Source organism: Euprymna scolopes, chromosome 2, assembly GCF_053919585.1.
Source record: "Euprymna scolopes isolate OS-2025 chromosome 2, ASM5391958v1, whole genome shotgun sequence".
Classification (NCBI taxonomy): domain Eukaryota; kingdom Metazoa; phylum Mollusca; class Cephalopoda; order Sepiida; family Sepiolidae; genus Euprymna; species Euprymna scolopes.
Window position 1 is genome coordinate 65,388,640 of NC_136483.1, and position 23,943 is coordinate 65,412,582.

Consider the following 23,943-nt stretch of genomic DNA (forward strand, 5'->3'; position numbering starts at 1 on the left):
ACACAATATACACCTATGCTCTGAATTATTTTTAGATAAGGTTTGATTATTCGTATTATTTGGATTCTTCGGATTACTTTTATCATCATGAGTGTTTGGTGCTTCTCAGTAAAGTTGAGTAGAGTTGCCCTTTTTTATTTTTCTTTCCACAATTGACCATTTAACTTATAAATTAATGCTGGCTTAAACAGAGCTAAAAGGAGGAGGATAAATAAGTATTTCGGAACTTTAAAACTATACAGATCAGTAAAAAATGTCATTTAATGCGTTTGGTAATATTTCTTTTATATTTTGTTGGCCCACCCTAATTTATGTTCTGTTAGCTCTACGATACGATTACCGATGTTACTGATAAGCAGTTCATAGCTGAATAGGCGTGAACGCTAACTGTATTCGTAGGCGGACGTACAAAAGACGTGATGGTATTCATTTGGCCGATCACACATTCCGAATATAAAAAGAAAGTAGATGATTAATAGGTTATTGAAGGGTGTCCAAAGTTATCGAGTGTGATGAATCAGCTTATTTGATGTAAATAATTCATTAACCACGAAGAGGTTTACCTTGCCATCATATTTGATTATGTATTTCGTTACTTGCACTTATGTTTGCCTTTGTTTCACGGTTGTTTCATGATGCAGTTGTTGTTGTTGTTGTTGTTGTTGTTGTTGTTGTTGTTGTTGTTGTTGTTGTTGTTGTTTAACATCATTCACTGCGTATGAATCAGATATTTATTGTTGGCATTAGTTTTCTTGATATCTTCCTTGTTTGAATTTTTTTATAAAAAAAAGACATCGAGTAAAGGGGCACGTGAAGCTTGCCAACATTTCTAAGTAAAAGCGTTTCTTTGGAACAAACTCGATTTCAACTTAGCACCCAGGTCGCCAGTTCCTGTGGTTAACCACTTAACCACACGAACTTACCTAGTGCTTCAGTATGGGAATTATAACAACTTTTTCTTCCTCTTTGCTCACTTGGAGCTCTCTTCTGAATTGGTTTCCTTCCTTAATCATGGACCAGAATCCCACATGCTCTTTGACACATACCATCAACTCCTCTTTGTTATTGTTTTTTTTTTGTATTTTTTTTTTCAAGACAGAACCATTGAATTAATTCTCTGCTTCTATCTAACATGGACAAGTGATAACCTCGTCCTCACAATGATGCAAGTCAAAAGTGATTTGTTTTCTCGCTAAATGTTAGCTATGATCCAGTTAGAGATGGTGAAATGGCATTGCTTTACAGTGACAACCAGTTTTATAATACTAGTTTACATCCGCTCCTTCTGCGGTGTTGGTATATTACCCATGTCAATTTTCATATTTGCCTATCTTTATAAGAGATAAACTATATATATTTATAATTAGTACGCATAAAATATTTGCGTGAGAAAAATACGCTACTTAACATTTGCATGTATTAAGTAATTACGATAAATAGATTTACATATTGTTTTTATTGACAAAAAAAAACAGAAATTATTATAGCAATTAAGGAATAGTGGTAAATACACACATGTCTACTTTTTGTGAATGATCAAAAAAGATCAGTTAGTATTCAATTATTTTTTATCTTTATATTCGTTTCTTTAAATTTATAAAACAGGTTTCTAGTTAAAAGAAATCCTTGAGATTTGCGTGAGATTCGAACTCGGGTATAGACATCGTAAAAACTACTGCCTTAGTAATGTGTACTCTGCATGTTTGTACGGCATAATCACGTTGACACATTAATTCCTGTCAAATCATCGAAGTTAAGTGACGATTAGCCTGGTCAATACTAAAATGGGTGATAATTTTGGAATGCTAGGTACTGTTCTCTCTACTTATCTCGGCGTTGTTTCCAGATGTCCTGGACTTCTCATTGCCACTGGAATCAATCAATGCCGATCCAGGAGGTAATTGTGCAAGCCTTGCTTCACAATTATGTGTACAACACTTACAAAGGGGTATCCATTATCTCTCGAGATTGAACGCAGGCTATGATTATGATGATGATTTTTTTTGCCTGTTTCTTATTTATTATTTTTTTTTGTAAACTAAACACACGTTTCTAATTGCATACGATCAGACAACCTTTCAATAGTACCATATTTAATAGCACACAAATCATGTCGAATTAACAGCTCTGACAAACTGTGGCGTAGTTTGATTTACGTAATGTACCGACACCAAATCTCAATTATAATAAAATAATACATTTTTCTACTGTGCGAATGTTATGCAATTATCCTTATAAAGTTCAAGCAATACGCAATTGGCTGTCGTTGTCGACCTTCAATATACTTTATACAGTCGCAAATAGAAGCATATTTTCTTAACCCCTCCCCTCCTGATCCTTCTCCTAAAAAAATAATTATAATAATATATCTATACTGACCGGTGTTCCTCGTGAAAAGTCGGTCATTTCCGTCTTGTTTTAAAATGTCGCCTTCTTCAATAAAAGAAGTTCACTCTATCGGGAAGTGGTTACGTCTTCCAAGGACAACTTAGAAAATTATCATTTGAACTTAATTGTCTATAAATCTTAGATAAACAATCCGCAGTTCTCGTTATATAATAGGCATAATATATCTCAAGGTTTATTAAAAACTAGCGTTGCTTACCCGGCATTGCCCAGTATATAATTTTAAACTTTCATGCAATTTGTTTGTTTATTTTTATCAAATTATTTTTGACAGGCTATAAAAAAAGTGAATTTAATTATGGTTGTGGTAACGGGGCGAAAAAAAAAGTATTTCACCGCTCTACGTCAATAATATATTCTGGAGTACTCCTACCTACTGATCCGATTGGCCAATCTTTTAATCTTATAAGCTTCTTCGCATTTGGGTGAGTTTATAGTCTGCATTGATGATGGACAAAACTTTACTCTTTTCATTCGGTCTTAATTAATCAACTAATTCCCAATTTCTACCTGTATGTCTTCTCACCTCAAGGATTCGACTTTTTTAAATTTGTCAGGTCATGCCAGTTCATAATGTATATTTTTTATTACCATGATTTGATCAGTGAATGCATTCTTTCAACAGCTGATTCTATTTTATCAGCACTTATGGACGTCAGATGTCTCTTTTTACATTTCCTATTTTCTTGATAATAACTTGTCTGTGGTCCAACGTTAATTTAATTTAATTTATCATATGTGAAGAATTCATATTTTTACTTATGTTAAGTAAATATTCATTTTCTTTCTATTTATTTATTTTATTTTAAAATATTTAAAAGAAGTATTTTACTTTTAGTCTTGTTTAATTTTTGCCAATATTTTCAGCAAATAAACATATTTATGAATAAAAACATATTTATTTATTTTTTAAATTCTGTAATTAAGCATATTTATTTTTTTTATGTTTCTACAAATAAACATTAAAATTATTTCTGTAAAAAATCAGTTTTCGAATATTATATGTCCACCTACATTTTCGCTGGAGTCTTCAGATTAAATTACGCCGTTTACTTCCGTTGAGTTTCGTAACCGCTTGGATCAAGAAATAGCGCAAGATCGCCTTTATTCTTTTATTTTCAAAATTCAACGGTCGTTCTTAGATTAATCCAAACCACCGGTAGTTTGTTTATTTTATCTGGCTGAATAAGGAAGCAAATTTTGGTCTTAATAACATTTTATCGGTAAAGTTTTGAGTTCAATTCTCGTTAATACTCTCATAATTCTCCATTGGATATTTAAAATTCCATATTCAATAACAAAACGTTTCAATATTTTTTTTAATGAAAATAGTTCTCCCGTTGGTCATCCATTGCGGTTCTTGTATACATTTCCCTAGTTCTTCTACGAATCTTTTGTGTAGATATCCATCATTATTATTTGATCATTAGACGTTTTTACATAAGGCACTACCATGTTCACCTGTAAAAAAAGGTAGTGCTCCCTGGAGTATGAGTGACAAGTCTTCCCAAATTTTTATTCCGATTTCTCCTAGTCTGTTTTCCAATTTCTTTGGGACTGTTCCTAGTACTCTTACAATTATTGGTATTATATTGGTTTTCTTCATGTTCCATATTCCTTTCAGTTCTTTGGCAAATTCCGCGTATTTGTTTCGTTTTTGTATCTTTGGTCTTCACCCTGTGATCTATTGGAGTGTCAAAATCTATAATTTGTCCGTTTCTTTCCTTCTTGTTAATTATTATGACGTCCATTTTTTTTGTTCTTTTGTTATTATCTTATTACTTTCAGCAAACATTATTATTGTTTATTATTATCACCGTCATTATTATCATTATCAGCACCATTATCATTATTTTTACTTTTATCGTCATTATTGTTATTATTATTATTATTATTATTATTATTATTATTATTATTATTATTATTATTATTATATTTTGCTAGAAACCAGGAGCTGAGATAGAGGCAGAGGAATACTCGGCATTACATCCTCGGAAGATATTACAAGATGGCGCATACGCAAGCTCACTAGCCAAGAATTGCACTGCTTTCCGTCTTCGAGGAGGTTACATCGGTTGGGAGAACGTTACCAAAGAAGAGCGTGAATTTCCACTCGCTTTCAGCGTCGTCCTGTACAAAGAAGCAGTTCAGGTAGAAAATCTATTGCGCGCCATCTACCGGCCACACAACTATTACTGCATCCATATTGACCGCAGTTCCAATCCGTTGGTGATCAGCGATATGCGAGCCATTGTGCGTTGTCTGCCTAACACCATGATCGCCTCGCGTCTCGTTGATGTTGAGTGGGGCAAGTTTTCAGAGACCGAGGCCGAACTGGTGTGCATGCAGGACCTGTTTAAAAAATACAAAGACTGGAAATACTTCATCAATCTGACCGGTCAGGAGTATCCGTTGAAGACTAATCTTCAGATTGTTCGTATTCTGCAAGCTTTCAAAGGAGCAAATGATATTGCAGGCACTCGAAAAAAGTAAGAATTATTATGCTGTTTACATTATCCATTCCATACATCGTTATGTTATTTGATATTAGGAATCCCTATATTGCCTGTAGAATAAAGGTTTCATGTGTTTCTTATTTAGTTTAGGCAGAACATCACCAAACTTTTTGTTTCATTTTACTTCAATCGTAGTTTTCAGAAATGAAGAGGTTGCTAACACTTGATCTCAATATGAGGTACATAAATATTTGGATATTCTTTTAAAGTTCCAACTTACCTCTAAAACGATGAGTCAGCGAAAAGTTAAGAACATTAATCTTCCTTTTTTATATTGGAATCCTTTGAGACGAGTAATGTATGTATCTATTTATTTATTTGTGGTTTGTTATCCTTATCTTCATAGTTGGTGCGGTTAATCATCTGAAGAAGGCCAGAGGATGAGTTGGCCGAAATGTGATGAAACAACAAAGATGAGGATAACAGTCCACAAATGAATAAATAAATATATTAATCTTTTCAAATTGACCACTTAACTATGTCTTTCTCGTAGTCCCTCAGACTTGCCGGATTCCAAGACAAGAATTCATCTAGTCTGGTGGCGTATCCAGCTGCGTACTTTTACTAGAAACAACATCACTTTGAGATGTTGCATCATTTTTGTATAAGCTAATGTGTGTTATTCCTACCAAAGGAATCTTATTTCAGCTGCAAATACTACTCGTATGTTATTTTGAATATTTGGTAAGAATTCACTTTTAAGAGAAATTAGCCTCATGCCAGGTTGTCCTGACAAACCCATGTACAGAGAGACCTTGATACTCGAAGATGGTGTCGTTCAAATTCTCTTCGCAGACATTCAAATGTTTTCCATGATTTGTGGTGCCACGGCACAAGGTTATTCAATTGGTTAATTTGCTTTTGTGGCAGGTGTCTCCCAATACCTAATTGCGCCTTTGTTATCTGTCTTTCTATCAAAAGTCAATCCATTAGGTTTGGAAACAAAGTTGAGGAATCAGAGATTTTATACGGTCATAGTTAAAGTCGAACTTTTTATTCGACTGTGATTATTAGTAAATGTTGGAAAAACTTTGCTACCTTATTCGTGGGATTACATATTTGGAAGAAGTAGTTTCTTTGAAATTAATGTAATAATTTTCAAACGGAGATCAAATATAGTTTATTGAAACACATTTTAGGAACTGATGTGATTAATAAGTAAATAATTGCCCTCTAAAACTTTATCAAAACTTAAAAATAATTACTCCTAATATAAAGCACTGGAAACTAACCCACCCAATGCAACTGTATATCATTTAAAGAACCAAGCATAACCCAAACGCTCAAAATTATATATATATATATATATATATATATATATATATATATATATATATATATATATATATATATATATATATATATAATCAAAAACAATAATAACACACTATACGGAACAACATTATGTCATTACTTGAAGAATAAAAATACTAATCAAATGATTAAGACAAAACGACATTATATAATTTCTTGAAGAACTAAAAACCTTCTTTCAAACAAAACATGTTTTCATTCGTTATAGAATCAAACATACTTCAACGCATAAAACACCATTAAAACATAATAGAAAAAATATAGCCTTCAACATGAAACATTATGTCAACATTCAACGAATTAAAAATAACTTTATATCATTTCTGAATAAACCAAAAATAACCTCCACAAAATCAACATCATATCAGTATTCAAGAATAAAAAGGCCTTCATGCAAAAGAACATTATACAAACGAACCAAAAACTAGCTCTTCCACACAGAATTTATCACTACTAAACAAATAAAAATACTCTTACACACAAAACATATCAGTACAAAAAACTAATAAAACAAGCTCTTCCACAAAAATCTATCAGTACTAAATAAATAAAATTACTTTTCCACACAAAACATATTAATACTAAATAAACAAAAATACCCGTCCACGCAAAACATATCAGTACAAATTTTTTAAATAGCTCTTCCACACAAAACGTATCAGTAATGCCCTTCCACACAAAACATTGCAGCGTTTCATTGCATAAAGCATAAAAATAACTCTTAACACAAAACATTATTTATGATTCCATAATGAAGCACATTAATTCATTATAAAGTTATATATTGTATAATTCCTTAAAGAACCCAACACACCATGCAGAATAAAAGGATTTTCTCTTAACTACAAACACTACATAAAAAACTATATAATCCTTTACAAGTTTTACAATATTGTAAAAAAACTGACCAAAGTAAGAATAATGGCCGTCGGGTGGTCGAACTAATGAAAAGTTCATTATAACTTCCCAAAACTTTTGTATAATGTTATAGAGTGTGTTGAGCGTTAGCATCCACAATGAGTTGGTATGATATTTTGGAATTAACCACAGAATGGATACTTTTGTTTCACGCCATATCAAATCTTTATTTGGGTAACATGTTTGTGCTCCAAGATGCTAATATCTTTAAATGTTCATACATAAATGTAATGTAAAATAGTTTGCAAAAAAAAAAAGATGTTATTCAAGCAATAGATAGTATTCTAGCAGCAACTGTAATTTCGGATCTGAGTAGATCTTCGTATAATGGAAACTAAATGGAATACCAGGGGCGTGCAATAAGTAGTACCCCTGACCCACTTCCCATAGCAATAGAGCAACGAAACTTGGCACAGTTATTAGTCTTTCTCTACATAGGAACCACCCAGAGTTATCCATTTCTCTGATCGTTTGATGCAGTTCTGGAGACCGTTTTTGTAGAATACTCCAGGTTGGTCCTCCAACCACGACGTGACTTCAGAAATCAAGGCTGCATCATCTGGGAAACGCTTTCCTTTCAAAAACAACTCCAAGGCTGGGAAGAGGTGAAAGTCAGAGGGTGCAAGGTCAGGAGAGTAGGTAGGATGGGGGAGGATTTCATAACCACACGCCCGTGCTTCTGATCTGGCGACATGCAAGTTGTGGACCGGAGCATTGTCCTGCAGGAGGAGGGTACCTTTGCTGATCTTGCCCCGCCTCTAGATTTTGATAGCTTCCCTTAATTTCCTCAAAAGTAAAGCATAATAAGCTCCTGTAATTGTGGTACCTTTGCCAGGAAATCTGTCATCACTACTCCATCCTGGTCCCAGAAGACTGTGAGCATGACGTTGCCAACGGAGGGCTGCACCCTTGCCTTCTTTGGAGATGGTGAGTCCAAGTGCTTTCACTGCATTGACTAGGCTTTGGTCTCTGGATCATAGTGATGGACCCAGATTTAATCCTGTGTAATCAGTCTTTTGAAAAACTTTAACTCATCTTTTTGGCACATCTCCAAATTCATCCTCGAGCACTCAACGCGTTCTCGCTTCTGGAATGGTGTGAGCAACCTGAGAATCCATCTGGCAGACACCTTATGCATATGCAAATGGTCATGAATGATAGTTTCCACAGACCCTGTACTAATCTTAACATCTTGGGCTATTTGGCAAATAGTAATGTGCCGATCTTCCAAAATGGCAGCCTCAACTTGACGGACAGATGTCTCATCAATGGCAGAAGGGGGGCGATCAGGTCTGGGAGCTATTTCCACAGACTTTCGACCATGTTTGAATTCACTATGCCAGCGTTTTACAAGGTCATATGATGGGGCATTATCACCATAAGTTTCTTTCATTTCATCAAAAGTCTCCTGTGGTGTGCGTCCTTTCAAATACAAAAACCGGATCACTGCTCGACATTCAACAGGTTCCATTTCACGCCTGACTCAGTTCAAACACCTGTAAAACAGAAACCACAATTAGTTCAGAGCTGTAATTTGCCACATAACATGTAGGGATATAAATCATTGCACATGCAAAATTTCAGCTAGATCAGACAACTGGAAGTGGGTCAGGGGCATTACTTATTGCACGTCCCTTGTACTCCACACTCCCCAAATCTCCCAAATTGGGACCTCATAATTGTAGAGTTTATAGGGAACAACAACAGAAGTGCTCATTGGCTAGGACTAAAGTTTAGTATCTGCTTTGCTGCTATGCTTCAACATTTTTTTACCTTGGCCGTGAGGAAGGGATCCATTATTATGTTTCTGAACGTGAATATTATGTTTTAGATGAGGATTGATGATTCAGACCATTGTTCTCATCTAGAGTGTTATTTGCACAATGTTTCAGCTAATGTAACCTCCGACTTTCTTTGGGTGTATTTTATTGAAATTAGGAATCATTCTGTCAAACTCGGAAATCTTTCTGTCTAACTCAAAAATCTGCATAGAATTTCAAATGGAATTCTTTATTTAATCCATGGGAATAGCATGATCTGCACTAAGGATTGAAACTTCAACCTCCAGAAGAGTGTCATTTATGACTGAAATTACTTGATACATTAACCATTATGCCACGAGTGATACAAAGAATATAACTGAAAATTACTTAAGACTTCTACTCGGTCATGGTTGATTGAACAAGAGTATGCCACTTCCATGAATTAAATAAAGAGTTTCCTTCGAAATTTCTTGTAGACTATTGAGTTCAACAGAAAGAGTCCAGAGTCCAATAAAATACACCTGAAGAAGTTTGCAGGTTACATAGCCTGAAACTTTGTGCAAATAACTAAGAACAGTAGTCCGAATAATCCAATGAGAAATCCTTTTAGACCGAGGCAATTTGTATTTTGTTTCAATTCAGAATGCCCTTTTCTGGTAGCTGTATTTTCCCTACATTAAAAAAATTATTAACATTGGATAAAAGGACACTGGGGCTAGCTAGAGAAAGATATGGGATGGTCTCATCCAATGCAATAAAAAAAAAAAGGACAGGGTTGTTAAATCTTATACTCTTGCGGTTTTGCTCTATTGACTTTCTGGGATGTGATACCTGATAGAGCTGTTTCATTTCACTGTCTGATTTTTCACTTGTTGACTCAGAAAAACGCAGTCCCAAGTATTGAACTGTTTGAAGGTCAGACAGTTTACCTCTGTTGATTCCTAGGAATGCGGCACACCAACACCACCACTCCCCGACAGGGTTGTGTCTAGTAATCACATTGTAATATTGCCGCAAAAAAGGAACCTCCCAAAAGGAGCTTGGTATTTACTGCTCCCCCCTGCAGGAAGATGTGACACAAGGCCAAAATCCTTAAAGGAGAAGAATTATAACCTATTGAAAATTATTTAGGCAGCCCCTCGGCATTACCCTGTCAAATGCCCTAGGCAGTAAGAAATAAACTTATTCAACTCAAAGAAGGGGAGACATGACCTGAGTAGGTGAACCTCCTAAGACTACCAGGATGAATAACATCAGACCGACGGATAAAAGGTCATTGAAATGGATTAGTTTATGGTTGACTGATTGCTAAATGAATGCGAGCTGTGATCTCTCCTTATTTACCTGGATCATCTATTCACATGATGTCAAAAAATATCGCCTCTATCCGAAATTACTATTAATCTATATAAACTCACTAAATGTGGGGTGGCATTGCCCGGTCGTAAAATACACTTAAATATGATATTTTAATTTATTCAGATTTCGAATATATTATAGAGTCGTGATTTCAAAGTAATAAAAAAGCATTTGGGTGCCATCAGCTAGAATTGAAACCGAAAGCAAATCTGTACCATTCAAAGCTGGTAACGTTACCACTGTTCCGACGTGACATGCATATAAACCAATTAAAGATTAAAAATAAACTAAGATGAATGTACAAAATTAGCATATTTTTAATTATATCCTTGTATAGAAAGCTCTAGTCAACAGACTCTAAATATAACCTAATGCGAATGTACCTTGTTCATAAAACTTGCAATCAATAAATGGTGGTTATTCTTGTAACATTTTGAATGGCCTTGTGCCAAACTATAATGTGTAGAATGTTGGATGACTAACGAATAAGTAGATCCTTTGGAAATGGATCGACAAAATCAACTACTTCTTTGTTCACCACAAACGAGAAGTACTGACACTGAAACCTAAGGAGCTACTGCAACAGGAGCCAAATTTATAGAGACAGCCGAGGTGGGGAGTTGGGCAGTAAGTAGTTTGTTTACACTACATTTAAATTTCTGCATGTTGGTAAGATCGGGAAAACGGGGACCTGAAAGGGAATTCCAAGGGCAAGTATCTTGAGAAAAGAAACTATTAAAGTAGGAAATCTTCAGATATCTAGGGATCCCAACAGTGAAGTGGTGGAATTTGGCTGCTAGTTGAATGAGTTGGGATGGGGGTATTCTCATTGAGGTTAAGTACAAGTGCAATAAGTTTATGCAAGCATATTTCTTGGAAGTGTATATAAAACAAGCAAAGGGATTCAACACTGCAGCGATGTGGCAGGAGCTAAAGAGTAGCAGATAGTGTGGTATCAGTTAGGTTATAAACTTTTCTTATACTCTGTTAGTACAGATATGGCAACAATATTCAATACATGTGCGTGTTCTCACATTTTCTCATTAGTGATTATTCGCTTATAATAACCAGTGATTTGCTTTGAGTGACAACAAGTCTTCCCAGATATCCAGTACTCTCCACCTCTTTCGATAATCATTGCTACTGATTTCTGCAATATCGCAACATGATGTACCGTTAACTTTTGGTTTGTAACGACCATTGCTCTTCTCTAGCATTTTGCTGACAATAAGCCTTCTCAAGATCTTAGTACTTATTGCATTTTTCCAGTGGAAGTCTGGTTAGTGTTCTCCATCCTCAGTCTTTCCATCCTCCTTGGCCCTTCACTACAATTATATGTGGTATCAGCACAGGCTGGTGCAATCACATTGTGTGCTAGAGAAAGTGGGCATTTATGATATTTTTGCAGTTTCAGTTCCCTTGATTTCATAAGTTGTTCTTTTTCATGTTTTTGTTTTATTTCTGTTACAGCTTCCATGTGGTTAATAGTTTATGTGGGTTGGTTTCCACATTCGAGGATTTTAAGATTTCAACTGCTGCTTGTTATATAGTCATTTTGATTCTACTTTCTCCTAGTTTTTTTTTTTTTTTTTAACTGTTCCCAGTGTTCCTATGAATACTGATATTACATGTACTTTCTTTGTGTTGCATATCCCTTTCAGTTTTCTGGCAAGCTTTGCATATTTGCTTCATTTTATTTTCTTCTATTGCTTCACCCTGTGGCCTGCTGGGACGGCAAAATCTATGCTTTGCCAGTTTTTCCTTCTTGCTAACCATTATGGCTTTTGGTCTCCTTGCTTGGATGAGTTTATTTGTTTGTACTTCCATGTCTCAGAGGATTTTGTGACTTTCGTTTTTCAGTTCTGTTTCCGTTTTTTGTCTGTACCACTTGTCTGCATATTCAAAATACAGTCGTGTGAATCGATTCCAGTGTACTCCTTCTCCATGCAGTCGTGTTTGTTGTATTCTTTTGAGCTGGTTTACTGCATTCACTTATGTGATTTACCGTTTCATTTCTTTATCAACAATGGAGATGTCTGCATTTACTGTTTACCTGGGTGAAGTCTATTTTAGCTTTGATATAGTTCTAATTGCATTGTTTTGTGCCGCTGTCGATAGTCATGACATTTCTCTATTCAAGAGTCTTATTCATAACCATGTCAAACAGTTTTCGTGGGTGTCTTCTGTTATCATTTTAATGAATCGTCTATTTAGCTGTTTCCCTACCGACTTTACTTTTCTCCTATTTTTTGTAGTTTTGCTGTTATATTGTTCATTTTGACTGTCTCTTGATGTGGTGACCTAAGTTATGCATTTTTCAAATTGGTGACCCAGTTTATGTATTTTTCAAATTGGTGACCCAGGTTATGTATTTTTCAAATTGTCTTTTTCTGTGAGCGTTTCTTGCCATTCACAGTCTTTTATACTTAGCAGTCCTCTTCTCCTTTCTCTCTTTTTTATATAGTTAGCCAGTGCCATTATTTGGATGCAGTGCATTGTGCATGGTCATGAGTTTCTAGTCTTCTGGTCAAGGTGGCAATGCCCTTCTTTTGTCTAGCCTATGAATAGAGAATTAGAATACCTTAATAGCGATACTTGCTAGGTTCTTACTCCTTTTACTAGATCTACTATATAATTTAGTTCCTAAGAGTTTTCTTGTTCCTCTTGTGTATTATTTTCCAATCCGCTCTTATTTCTGTTGTCCTATCACCTCATGATTGAGCAGTTTATGCCTTCAATTATTATTAGTAGTAGTAGTAGTATTAGTAGTAGTAGTAGTAGTAGTAGTAGTAGTAGTAGTAGTAATTCGATTTCTGATATGCCATTATCAATGATTATTTACTGGCAAAAGCGGGCCAGGTTTGTGTGAACATTGCTTTAAATCAGAGACGTATCCAAATTTAATTATATATTTTACTAGCGGGATTAGTGCACCAGTGTTACGCGGTAAAATTGAAGAACACAAGAAACTCCTGCTCCCATCCCTTAAACTCATATAAAAATTGTACAGATTTTCATACACATTACTTTTGCTTACAATGCATACATTTGCAAGTTTTCTCTCTTTTTGTCAGATGAAAATAACAAACGCAGCATTAATTATACTAAAAAACGAAGCTGCGTGTGTTTACAAATAATGGGTGAAAAATAGTGCGAAATTTTTATTAAGTTTCGTTAAGAATGATTTCGGAATGAAATTTGCTTTTTGTTGTTTTTTTTTTGTATAATTATTAATCAAAAAACAAAATGTTATTTTTTATTAGCTGCTTAATCTCTAGTCAGAATAATGGTTGATGTGAAATAATCTACTGCATAGTGTAACAATAAGAAGTGTTTTTAGTTAAATCTATCTTGTATTTCTCCACAGTGATATGTATTAAATTATGAGGCCTCAGTGCTGTGGAGGTTAGTTATTCTTACTTCTACGCTGGGAAAGACGAACGGTTTATTGGATTGTATATAAAATTAAATTTTGTGATTTTTTTTTTCTTTTCTTTTCTTTTTTTTTTTTTTTTTTTTTTTGCAAACGCACATCAATAATGCCCTTAAATCGCACCCGAAAGATGCACCTGTTAACGACACAATAGAAACCTTACTCTACTTTATATACAAGATGAGAAAAACAAGCGTTCAAGTTTAACATCGTATCAATGTTCGAAAAAATGGAAGTTTGGTGAAATTAAAATTTAGGTCAGATTAATTCTTCTTCTTTGCGTGTCTTCGAGGCGTGTGGTCATATAACAGCTTTTTATTTTTATTTTTTATTCTTGTACACTACAAGATATTTCAAGCTGCACTGGTTTGGCAGTAGAAGGCAGACAAGGCAGTTTTGTATTGCATGGTCCTCCTCTCCACATTCGCAGATTGTTGGATCAGTTTTGTAGACTCATCTAGTTATAACTTTTGAGCCCCTCCTCCATTTCTGTTCGCAGGCAGTTGAGTGTTTTTCACGGTGCTTCTGAACCGGGAATGAGGGCCTCAAGAGCGGAGATTCTCATATCCGTAGAAGAGAGCCATGCTCTAGCCGTTTGGCTCACTGTTGTAGTCTAGTCTCTTCCTATTAACTTGTTAGAGTTCGACATGGCTGAGGAAGATTCTCCTTGAATTCAGTCGTTTGAACCCTGGTTCACGTCCATGAAGTACTGATAGACTTTGTGATCTCTACTCGATTGGCAACTTCCCGTCCCGCATCTGCAAGGGCAATGCTGGTGACATTCAGGTCATAATAAAGATCATACGAAACGTTTTAATTATTTTTGTTAAAAGCAAATCTATATTTTTTTCCAACAAATAAGTCACCAGACGAAACGTAAAACTAATGAAGCCATCTATTCAAGGGATGGGGTCAGGATTGAGCTCAACATGGTGCGAGAGTTACTACTGTTCCTGTGCTGAAATTAGTATCCAAACATTGAATATAAAAAAATTCGTGTACGTGTTCATGGGTTATTTTTCCTTTTCTTTTTTCTTAATTTCCCTGTTGCTTTTATCTCTACAGCGTCTCTTCGTCAGTTAACACATGTGTGTTAAATCTTTTATCATTATTCTTATTTTGCTATTTCAGAGAATACGAATTCAGAACGAAATTTGTGTTCATCGACTTTCGGCCGCGTCAGAAAAAGAAGCCTCCTCCTCACAACATCACCGTGTCGAAAGGAAGCATTCACATTACAGCGTCACGTGGTTACATTGACTTCCTCCTGAATGACAAACGAGCACAGGACTTTACCAATTGGGTGAAAGACACGAGAAACCCGGATGAAACCCTTTTCACATCCTTAAACCATAATCCGCACCTCAAAGTACCCGGATCGTTTGCAGGTAAACATAATATTTCACAAAAGGTCTGCATTAGTGTATTTTATTTATCATAATGCTCTGTATACATTTTGGCGTGAGTAATAATAGTAAACGACTAATTTTGTCCACGGGGCTGGAAATAACACTGTTTTGTTTATTTAATGGCATTACTCATACAATATAAACTAAAACATAATATACTGTCGGGAAAAAATCGAATGCTAAGTATTAGTGTGTCTATTAATTATTTTGTTGTTTGTTTACGGTATGTCAGATTTTTTGGTTTATTTTTATGCGGATGAAGTTTATTTTGTTTATTTTTTATCATGCAACATCATCTGGGTTTTCTTTAGTCCCTACAGAGCGTCCACTTCATCGACAGAATCAGTTGGTCGAATTTCTGTAATCACAGTAGTGATATGGCAGCCGAATTTCTATTTCCCTCTGTTACCTAGTAGCTGCAATTATATCAGGGTTATATCAAAAGTAATGTATCCTATTTTTTAATTTAAATTATGCTTTAATCTGTGCTCCAGAATTTTATTTTTTACATAGTCACCATCATTCTCAATGTACTTTTGCCAGCGATGGGGGGGGGGCTGTGTATGGGCGTCCAGAATGCGCTTTTTTACTTGCAGCTTTGTCAATGCTCTGAAATCGACAAACTCATCTCCTAACTGTGCTGAAATTAACTGCATCGGCTTCATAAACGTTTGACAGGCGCCGGTGAATGTTGATCAGTTTAATGTTTTTCTGCAATGACGCCTCTCTATTTCTGACACACGTCTATTGACGAGGGTTGCTTTCTTAGAGTCTCACACCGTCAATATCTGCAACAGAGACATGAAACTTTCAGGTCATTGACATATAATTTCTGTCATCATAACGATACAATTTGCAATCCCCTCTAATGCACTCAAGCAGAATAAGAAATAGGAGGCATTACTTTTCGATTACCGCTCTTATATACAACATAAAAGAAAAAAAACTCTAACAACGTTTTTGCTCAATGACTCACTTGCCTTTATGTTTTAATCTTTCTCGCATCGCTGTAAGTCGTAGTGCTTAAGTGATACATGAAGTTTCCGTCTTTCTTTCTCTCTGTTGTTATATTCTTCTTCTTTTCCTTCTTCTTCTTCTTTTCCTTCTTCTTCTTCTTCTTCTTCTTCTTCTTCTTCTTTACAGCTTTCATAAACGTTAAGAAATATGGACAAATGAAATTGAATTTTTAAAATCTTCTTGGGGTTTCCTTCTTTATAGAACGCATGTATACGCATAAAATAATCAACCCCTCCCCCAGCAGCTATCCAACCCCTCCCCCAGCAGCTATCCAAAAACTCACTACACTCTCTCTCTCTCTCTCTCTCTCTCTCTCTCTCTCTCTCTCTCTCTCTCTCTCTCTCTCTCTGCGTATCTAGTTTATATGTTCCATTTTCCTTTAGTCGAAGTTTTCACAAATCAAGGGGCCCACTTCTTGAGGCTACACTTGAACTCTATACGAGATACATAGATATTCGAATGATCTTTTAAAGTAAAGAAGTTGAGAACATAAATTCCCTCTCACCAATTGACCACTTTAATATGTTATACCATATGAGTACGTTTCTTTTTTTGATCTCTTGGTCTTACTAAATTCCAAGACAAGAATTTACCAAGTCTGGTGGAGTATCCAGCTTTGTGTTGCTACTTGAAGTAACATCATTTGGATAAGGTGTTCCATTTTTGTAAAAGCTAGTGTGGTTAGCTGTACAGAGATCTTATTTAGGCTGTGAATGCAAAATGTGATTTTGAATATTTGATCAGGGTTTACTTTTAGGGAAAAGTACCCTAATACCAGATTGACCTGACAAACCCCTGTACTCGAGGATGGTTTATAGTAGGCATTCGTGTGTTCTCTCCTGTAGCTATATATATATATATGACTTGCTATTGACATTCCCATTTCTCCTTATTCTTTTAAAATAGTTCCAATAAATCAATATGTTTATATATATATACATATATATATATATATATATATATATAATATGATGATTGCGAAGTCTTGTCAGACAAGTGCCACTCCCCCACTCACTAAGCGCTCATGTGCCTGAAGATGACCTTTCAGTTCTGTCAGCAACTTGCATACCCTAAAGCAGACATGACATCGATGGCGGTCATTGGTTTGGATGAAACCAACAGCAATGGGACTTTTATCGTTGTGCACTTTCACATGATTAACAAGACCTGTCCTGGACAACAGAGCCCGACCACACACCTCACAGATCCATAGGTCTCCATAATTGGGTGGTAAGGTTTGTTGCTTTCCATATGCTCTTTTAAGCTTCACTCGGTCTATCTTGGCTGCCTCAAAGCGTTCTGCGCCCCTGTATGTCAGTGTCCTTCACTGCTTGCGATCAGATGCCAGAGACTCCTAATTGTCAACAGGGAAATGAAAGCTCACCAAACTCTCCTTGATGCTCATCAAACTCTCCTTATTTTTTGGGCCTTATGCAAGGGTCTTTTGCCAGGAAGGAGCTCATTTTGCCAGGTGTTTGTAGACTTAACCAAAGCGTTTGACACAGTCAACCTTGATGTTCTTTGGAAAGTGCTGGGAAAATTTGGCTGTGAACCTGTTTTTACGGAAAAGTTCAAGCATCTTCATCGTGATATAAAAGGTCGTGTCAACTTTAATGGTCCGCTATCGGAAGAATTTCCCATTCATAATATAGTGAAGCAGGGTGATATACCTTCACTAACATTGTTTTTGCTCTTTCTGACTGCTGTGTGCTCTGGTATGGTTTCCGTGACTGTGATATAGAAATATAATAAAAAGTAACATCCTGTCCACTGATTCGCCACGTCAACTTAGAGGCTTTCTATTTCTGTGACGTCACTGCAGCCACACATAGCTCTTATGACTTCTACGTGGCTTACTTCCTTACTTACTAATATAAATCCGATTTTTTACACACTCGCATCTAAATAATATTACAGTCGGTTATGGTAATGCGATTTGCACATAATTTCTGCAAATACAATTTTTTGAGATTGCAAGCATAAAATAAATATTTCAAACAATAAAACCTACGAGCAGCATAAAATTTATGAAAAAATCAAGCTCCAATCAAGCATATAGACTCATTGACGCGTATAAAAGCTACCAGTATATGATTTTGTTTTTCTTGGTAGAATTTGTCATTTCAGCATCAGATAAATAAAGTCTTACAGGACCAAGTGGACACTCCACAATTGGTTACTTTTTTCTTATAGTAAAAATAATTGCCAGCTAAATATTCTGTAAATAAATACCACGAATACAACTTTCAAGTCGACGATGACAGAATGACATTTATTATGTTTTATTCGATTTTAGAAGTATTTTTTTTTTAATCAATATCATCATAATTATTGGTTGATCAACATCAGATATCACTAGGCAACAATTTTTTTACTTTTTGAATGTTGTCTAGATTTCTACAACTTATTCAGGGTTTCTGCACTGCTGAATTGGGAAATGGCATCCGTTTCTCTATCGGGTCCAGTTTTTGTGCTAAATTGATTTGAAAAGATCAGATCTTATGGCATTATCAGCTAATTTTTGTCAACACATAGCCTCCTAAATGTGTTTTTTAAAGCCCAGGTTTTGAAAGCAGTCTGCATGTTGACAAGTTCTGCATAGTTTCTGGCTGTATTGTTGCCAAGAAAGTTCTTCACAACCAGAACAAATGCCTTCTATGCTTCGTTCATTGGGTTTTGGAACTCTGGATCTCTGATGAGCTGCCTGATCTGAGGACCATCAAAATGCCAGTTTCAACTTCTCTGTGGTCAATCCTGGAACAGCCTAACACAAGTAAATGAAGCAGTCCCTACCCTTGTCCAAAACCCTAGTGAAATGTTTAATCAAGCCGAGCTTAATGTACAGTGGTGAGATGAGTATTCTGTCTTTGTTTACCAGAGAGCCGTTGATGGTGTTCTTTTCTTTGCAAGGTACCAATTCCTCCCACACAGGGCAGTCCTTATTTTGTGTATGTTTAGCACCAAGTTTGGAAGATTTCAAGGTTTTATGACTTCAAACTGATCTCTTTTCCATAAAACCAACCAGAACTGCCGAACTTAAATACTTGTTCTTAAAATAATCCTTTCCAGTTAAAATATGGCATTGGACCCTCACCAACTTCTTCTAAAATGCTCCACACATGCGTACATGTGAACAAAAATGTAAAAAACGACATGTGACTATAGCTCCAAAACTTAACCTGATTGAGCAAAACAAATGTGATGTTTTGATTCGTTTTTGTAACAAAAACACCACTGCGCTAACAGCTTTTTTATCACTTAACCTTATATTACGAATGTTATTTTGAACTTTTCTTTCAAGCCAAACTTAGTAAACATTACTATATTTGAAATTATTTCCGATCAACGCATATAACGCCGGTTGAATACGATTCGTAACTCTGTGATACTATCGATGTTGTCCCTCTCCATCTCCATGATCGTTTGGATGAAGGAAGAAAGAAAAAATAAGTATGACAAAAGACGAGAGAAAATAAGTTTGTCAGGAAACACAAGTATAGGAAATGGGTTTATCGGTTGAACAATGGAGAGAAAATTGGTCACCAAGGTAGACAAAGGAAGCTAAATGAGATTGCTAGTCAGGGTGTGGCGAACAAAAGAACCTGAGATATATTTAGAGTTTTCAGATTGGCAATGAGTTTTACGGCAATCTTTACGACAGATAGGAACAGAGTTTGCAACGGTTTATGACAGTTAGTGTAGAAGACAGTTTCTCGTTAGACACAGTTGAGGACAGTTGCGAGCTCGACTCAGTAGAATGAATGTCGCAGCTTGGACTAGATCAATTGATCAACCAACTGACAAATATAGCCTCGACAGGAAACTAAGATGCGGATCTTAGGGTGCTGGGGGCCCATGGTGTTACACACGCACCTAGAGTGCACCTAATATTTATAGAAAGTACCAGGATCTGGGTTTTCTTTTATTTCATTTCATCGTTATATTTGTGATTCAGTGTATCACCTCAGCAGTCATTAATGCGTAAGAGACAATGATACGCCCAGAATGAGAAGTGAAGATGAAAGAAAAGAAATCCACAGCACACAACGTTGGAGTTGGTGACCTTTGTCGAGTGGGGGACTAACTTTTAACTCATGTAAATCCTCTCGGTCTCCAAGCACTTCTTCCCAAGTGAGTTTCATTTACAGATAGTAGGAAGCCTCAACCGACAGACAATAAACTGACTCTTTCTTGGAAAGCAAGTCACCTAGAACTTGGATAATTATGTTGTTTATAACTACAGGAGTTTTAATATAATGCTCTTTTCTTTTCTTTTTACAGGGAATAAAATCGACCATAAACCTTTCATATCCCGCCATAAACTGTGGAAAAATGTGAACGCCAACAGCTGCCATGGCAAGTGGCTTCGATCTGTATGCGTGTACGGACCAGGAGATCTGCCACAACTGACCGAGTCGATCAAATTGTTTGCCAATAAATTCGAATGGAACTACATGCCACTGACCCTCCAATGTTTGTCTGAATGGTACTTTAACCGAACGAGAGACGAATATAACGATTTATATTACTTCAACGTACATAAATATAAAAATATGCCACAGGTTATTCACCGGATAACGTAACAAATAATGGGGAATAAAAAGGAAAAGAATAAAATAAAGAAAATAAATAACAGAAAAAGAGGAAAGGAAAATGAACAAGTATCTGTAAATTGAAATAAAGACATCAATTATGAACATCAATAAAATTACCAGATTTTGAAAAGTTGGCATACCTTTTACAAAAATTGTCAAACATTTTACAAAAATCGCCAGATGTTTTACAAAAATCGCCAGACGTTTTACAAAAATCGCCAGACGTTTTACAAAAATCGCCAGACGTTTTACAAAAATCGCCAGACGTTTTACAAAGATTGCCAGGCGTTTTGAAAAATCGCAAGACGTTTTGCAAAAATCGCAAGGCGTTTTGCAAAAATCGCAAGACTTTTTTAAAAAATTAACAGATGTTCTTTAATTATCAGATTTTTAAAATTTACCAGATCTTTTAATTAACAAAGCTCATAGAAATTTTGATTTCAATTACCTTTTCAGTAATAATTAATTAATTAATTAATTAATTAATTGTATGACGAATAAGCTGTTTTAGTGTTCTAGTAATATCGATTACATTTTAGTCACGTTCACAGCCTTCCTCAATATGATTGATAGAGCTCACTCATCGAATGAAATAGCTAGTTACAAATAATTTCTATTTCCGAAAAATAAATGCCTACATATATCTCGCCTTACAAACGTTATAAAAAATAAAGCCAACACTGAAACATGCTTTAAAATTACAAATCCTTTTCTTTTTATTTGACTAAACATGTATTTTTGATAAACATCTGAAGCTGTGACTATTTTTAGATATGTATAGAATAAGATAGCTAGATAAATTAATTTTAATAGTATGGAACGGTTACTGTGAAATAACATTCATTTACTCTTGGTTAAAAGTAATTTTCTGTTGTCTTTTTTAACAAACTGTGAGAATTATTTTCTAACTCTTCTTTAACTGGGTCTCCATATTATAATTTTTGTATATTTTTGAGGCGATATTTAAGTGAAACTGGTTTCGCCTATCAAAATAAAAAATAACAGTTTGAAGATTCAAAGATGGAAGAAAAAAGAGAAAACGAAAGATAGCAAGAAAAGACGTAACTAATAATCAACTAAAATCTATTAATCCTAAATAAAAAAGGAAAAAGAGAAGTTATATTTCCAAAGATTTCCGAAGGCTAAAAAAAAGATTTAAATCATTTTTCTAAACCATTCTCATACACACGCTTTCATATTCTTAAGATCCCGGTACAGCTTACATCCAAATCCAAATTCTGGCTCTTCTCATTTCTGTTGGATGAAACGTCTTATCTTTACTCATACTGACCTTTTCATATTTGCTCATCTTGGGCCATGAGTTATCGGATCAAATCGTTATGCTCCCTTGCCTTTAGTTGACCTCGAGTTCTGCTCCACCGTCTTGGTGTCCATCCCGTCGCCATAATAGGCCACATGTTATCTGTTAGACGAATACATGTGGCCAGCCTTTGTATGACTGTACTTTCTTGTGGTCTGGATACGTAATTCTCTAACGTCTGTTGTCGAACTCAGGCATTGCCCTTCGCGTTACATAGAGTGATGCCTAGCATTTCCACTCATTTTGCTTTGGACAATTAATCGGATTCGGGAATCGAAAAAATCAGAACCTTTCGAGATATTGGAATATCAGAAAAAACGTGTGTCTATTTTCCGATGCCAAAAACGATTCTTTTGGTTGTTTTTACTTGTTTTTCTTTAAAATTTCTATGGCCATTATTAATGATGGTATGATAAATATTTATTGATTTTTAACTATGCGTAAAACTAAAATCTAAAAATCCTCCCTACATGGGTATTTTTACATTTGCGAAAATATGTGCATATTTAACATGTTTTTTTTCAACAATCCTAACTCTCCCCCTTCAAAAAAAAACAAATCTATTAAAAATTTAAAAGAATTGGAATCGAGAATTTATAACAGAATAGGTAACTGTATCTGAACGGGAAAAATATTCGAATTGTCTTATGGACTTCTATGGATAAGTTGGACTGCTTCAAACTTTTGTGCCGTATGCACATTCATCATTTAAATATGGCATCACGGCATAACATATAAATTAAACAACTTCCGTTTGGTGTCAATCTTTGACTTGAAACTTATCATACAGAGGCTTATCGGTAAAGACATCTTACTAGAACTGGGATCACAGAATGTCAGTGGGCTATCGGCCGAGAAAATTTCTTTTCTTTTTTTTTTTTTTTGCATACAAATAAAAGACGATCCATTTTATACGGAAAGAAATATTATTCACATTGTTATTTTGTTACTATTGTCATCACAAATGTTGACATAATTTTTATCCCGCGTTTCGGATGATGTACAAGGCGATGTGCAAGACCTGACGTCTTCGTCAGGTGTGTGAATATGCATTTTTGTCGAATTGTTGTTTTGTTAACACAATGTTGTCTAACTTCTGTTGAGGGTATTTTTATCAGTATTTATGCATACAGATTAATAAAAAATAAAACTGTTCTAAAAAACTGAAAAATGCAAAAGAAATATTTGTTTGTTTTATTTAATCCATAAACAAATTTGTAAGACATAAACATTATTTTCCTCGTACAACACGTGAAAGCATGTGCGATACTCTGCCTTAACCAGCCGTCAACCAGGGTGATTAGACAGTTTCAGTAGCTCAAAGCGGTACTGACATTCCTAGCGTCACCAAGTAGTTTTCGCCACCGAACAGGGTATTAAAATATAAATAAATAAATTAATACAGATGAACAAGAAATTATAACATCCGTTCATACGGAAGATATTTCGCTCTCGACCAAATCCGGCCTGATGCATATTGAACTGTTTTCTTAAAACAATTTGAGATAATTTTCAACTTGCAGCCCATGATTTCCGTTTTTGTAAGAAACGAAATGGCTGAGTGTCCTAAAAATCCGCAACAACCAACATCAATAGGAATCACATGGCTTACCCAACCTTTTGCCACACAGGCAGCACACAGTGTCTCGTATTGGCTTCTCTTCCGTTCGTGTGCCTCCTTTTCGTGTTTTTCTCCCAGAGGACGATCAATTCAATAAGGACACTCTTCTTTGACTTGGAATGTTTGGCCGCTTTTCTGTTCGGATGATGTGAATTGGGAATTGTAGACATGTCTTGATAGCCACTAAAATATTCCATTCATTAGCTCCATTCACGAGCATCGCATTAAAAATTTGCTTTCTCAAAGGGCATTCACTTTCTTTATGAACCTG

The 23,943-nt window shown here is 35.3% G+C and overlaps 1 protein-coding gene across 1 annotated transcript in view; it reads left to right on the plus strand.

Moving 5' to 3' along the window:
• LOC145291776 (N-acetyllactosaminide beta-1,6-N-acetylglucosaminyl-transferase-like) overlaps nucleotides 1–23,233 on the plus strand; it is a 128,806-nt gene extending 105,573 nt beyond the window's left edge. Inside the window, exons 4-6 of the mRNA XM_080137717.1 lie at nucleotides 4,351–4,895; nucleotides 14,841–15,097; nucleotides 20,417–23,233. Coding sequence (XP_079993843.1) covers nucleotides 4,351–4,895; nucleotides 14,841–15,097; nucleotides 20,417–20,718 — 1,104 coding nt within the window. The 3' untranslated portion in view covers nucleotides 20,719–23,233. The remainder of the gene's footprint in view (nucleotides 1–4,350; nucleotides 4,896–14,840; nucleotides 15,098–20,416) is intronic.
• Nucleotides 23,234–23,943: the final 710 nt, after the last annotated feature.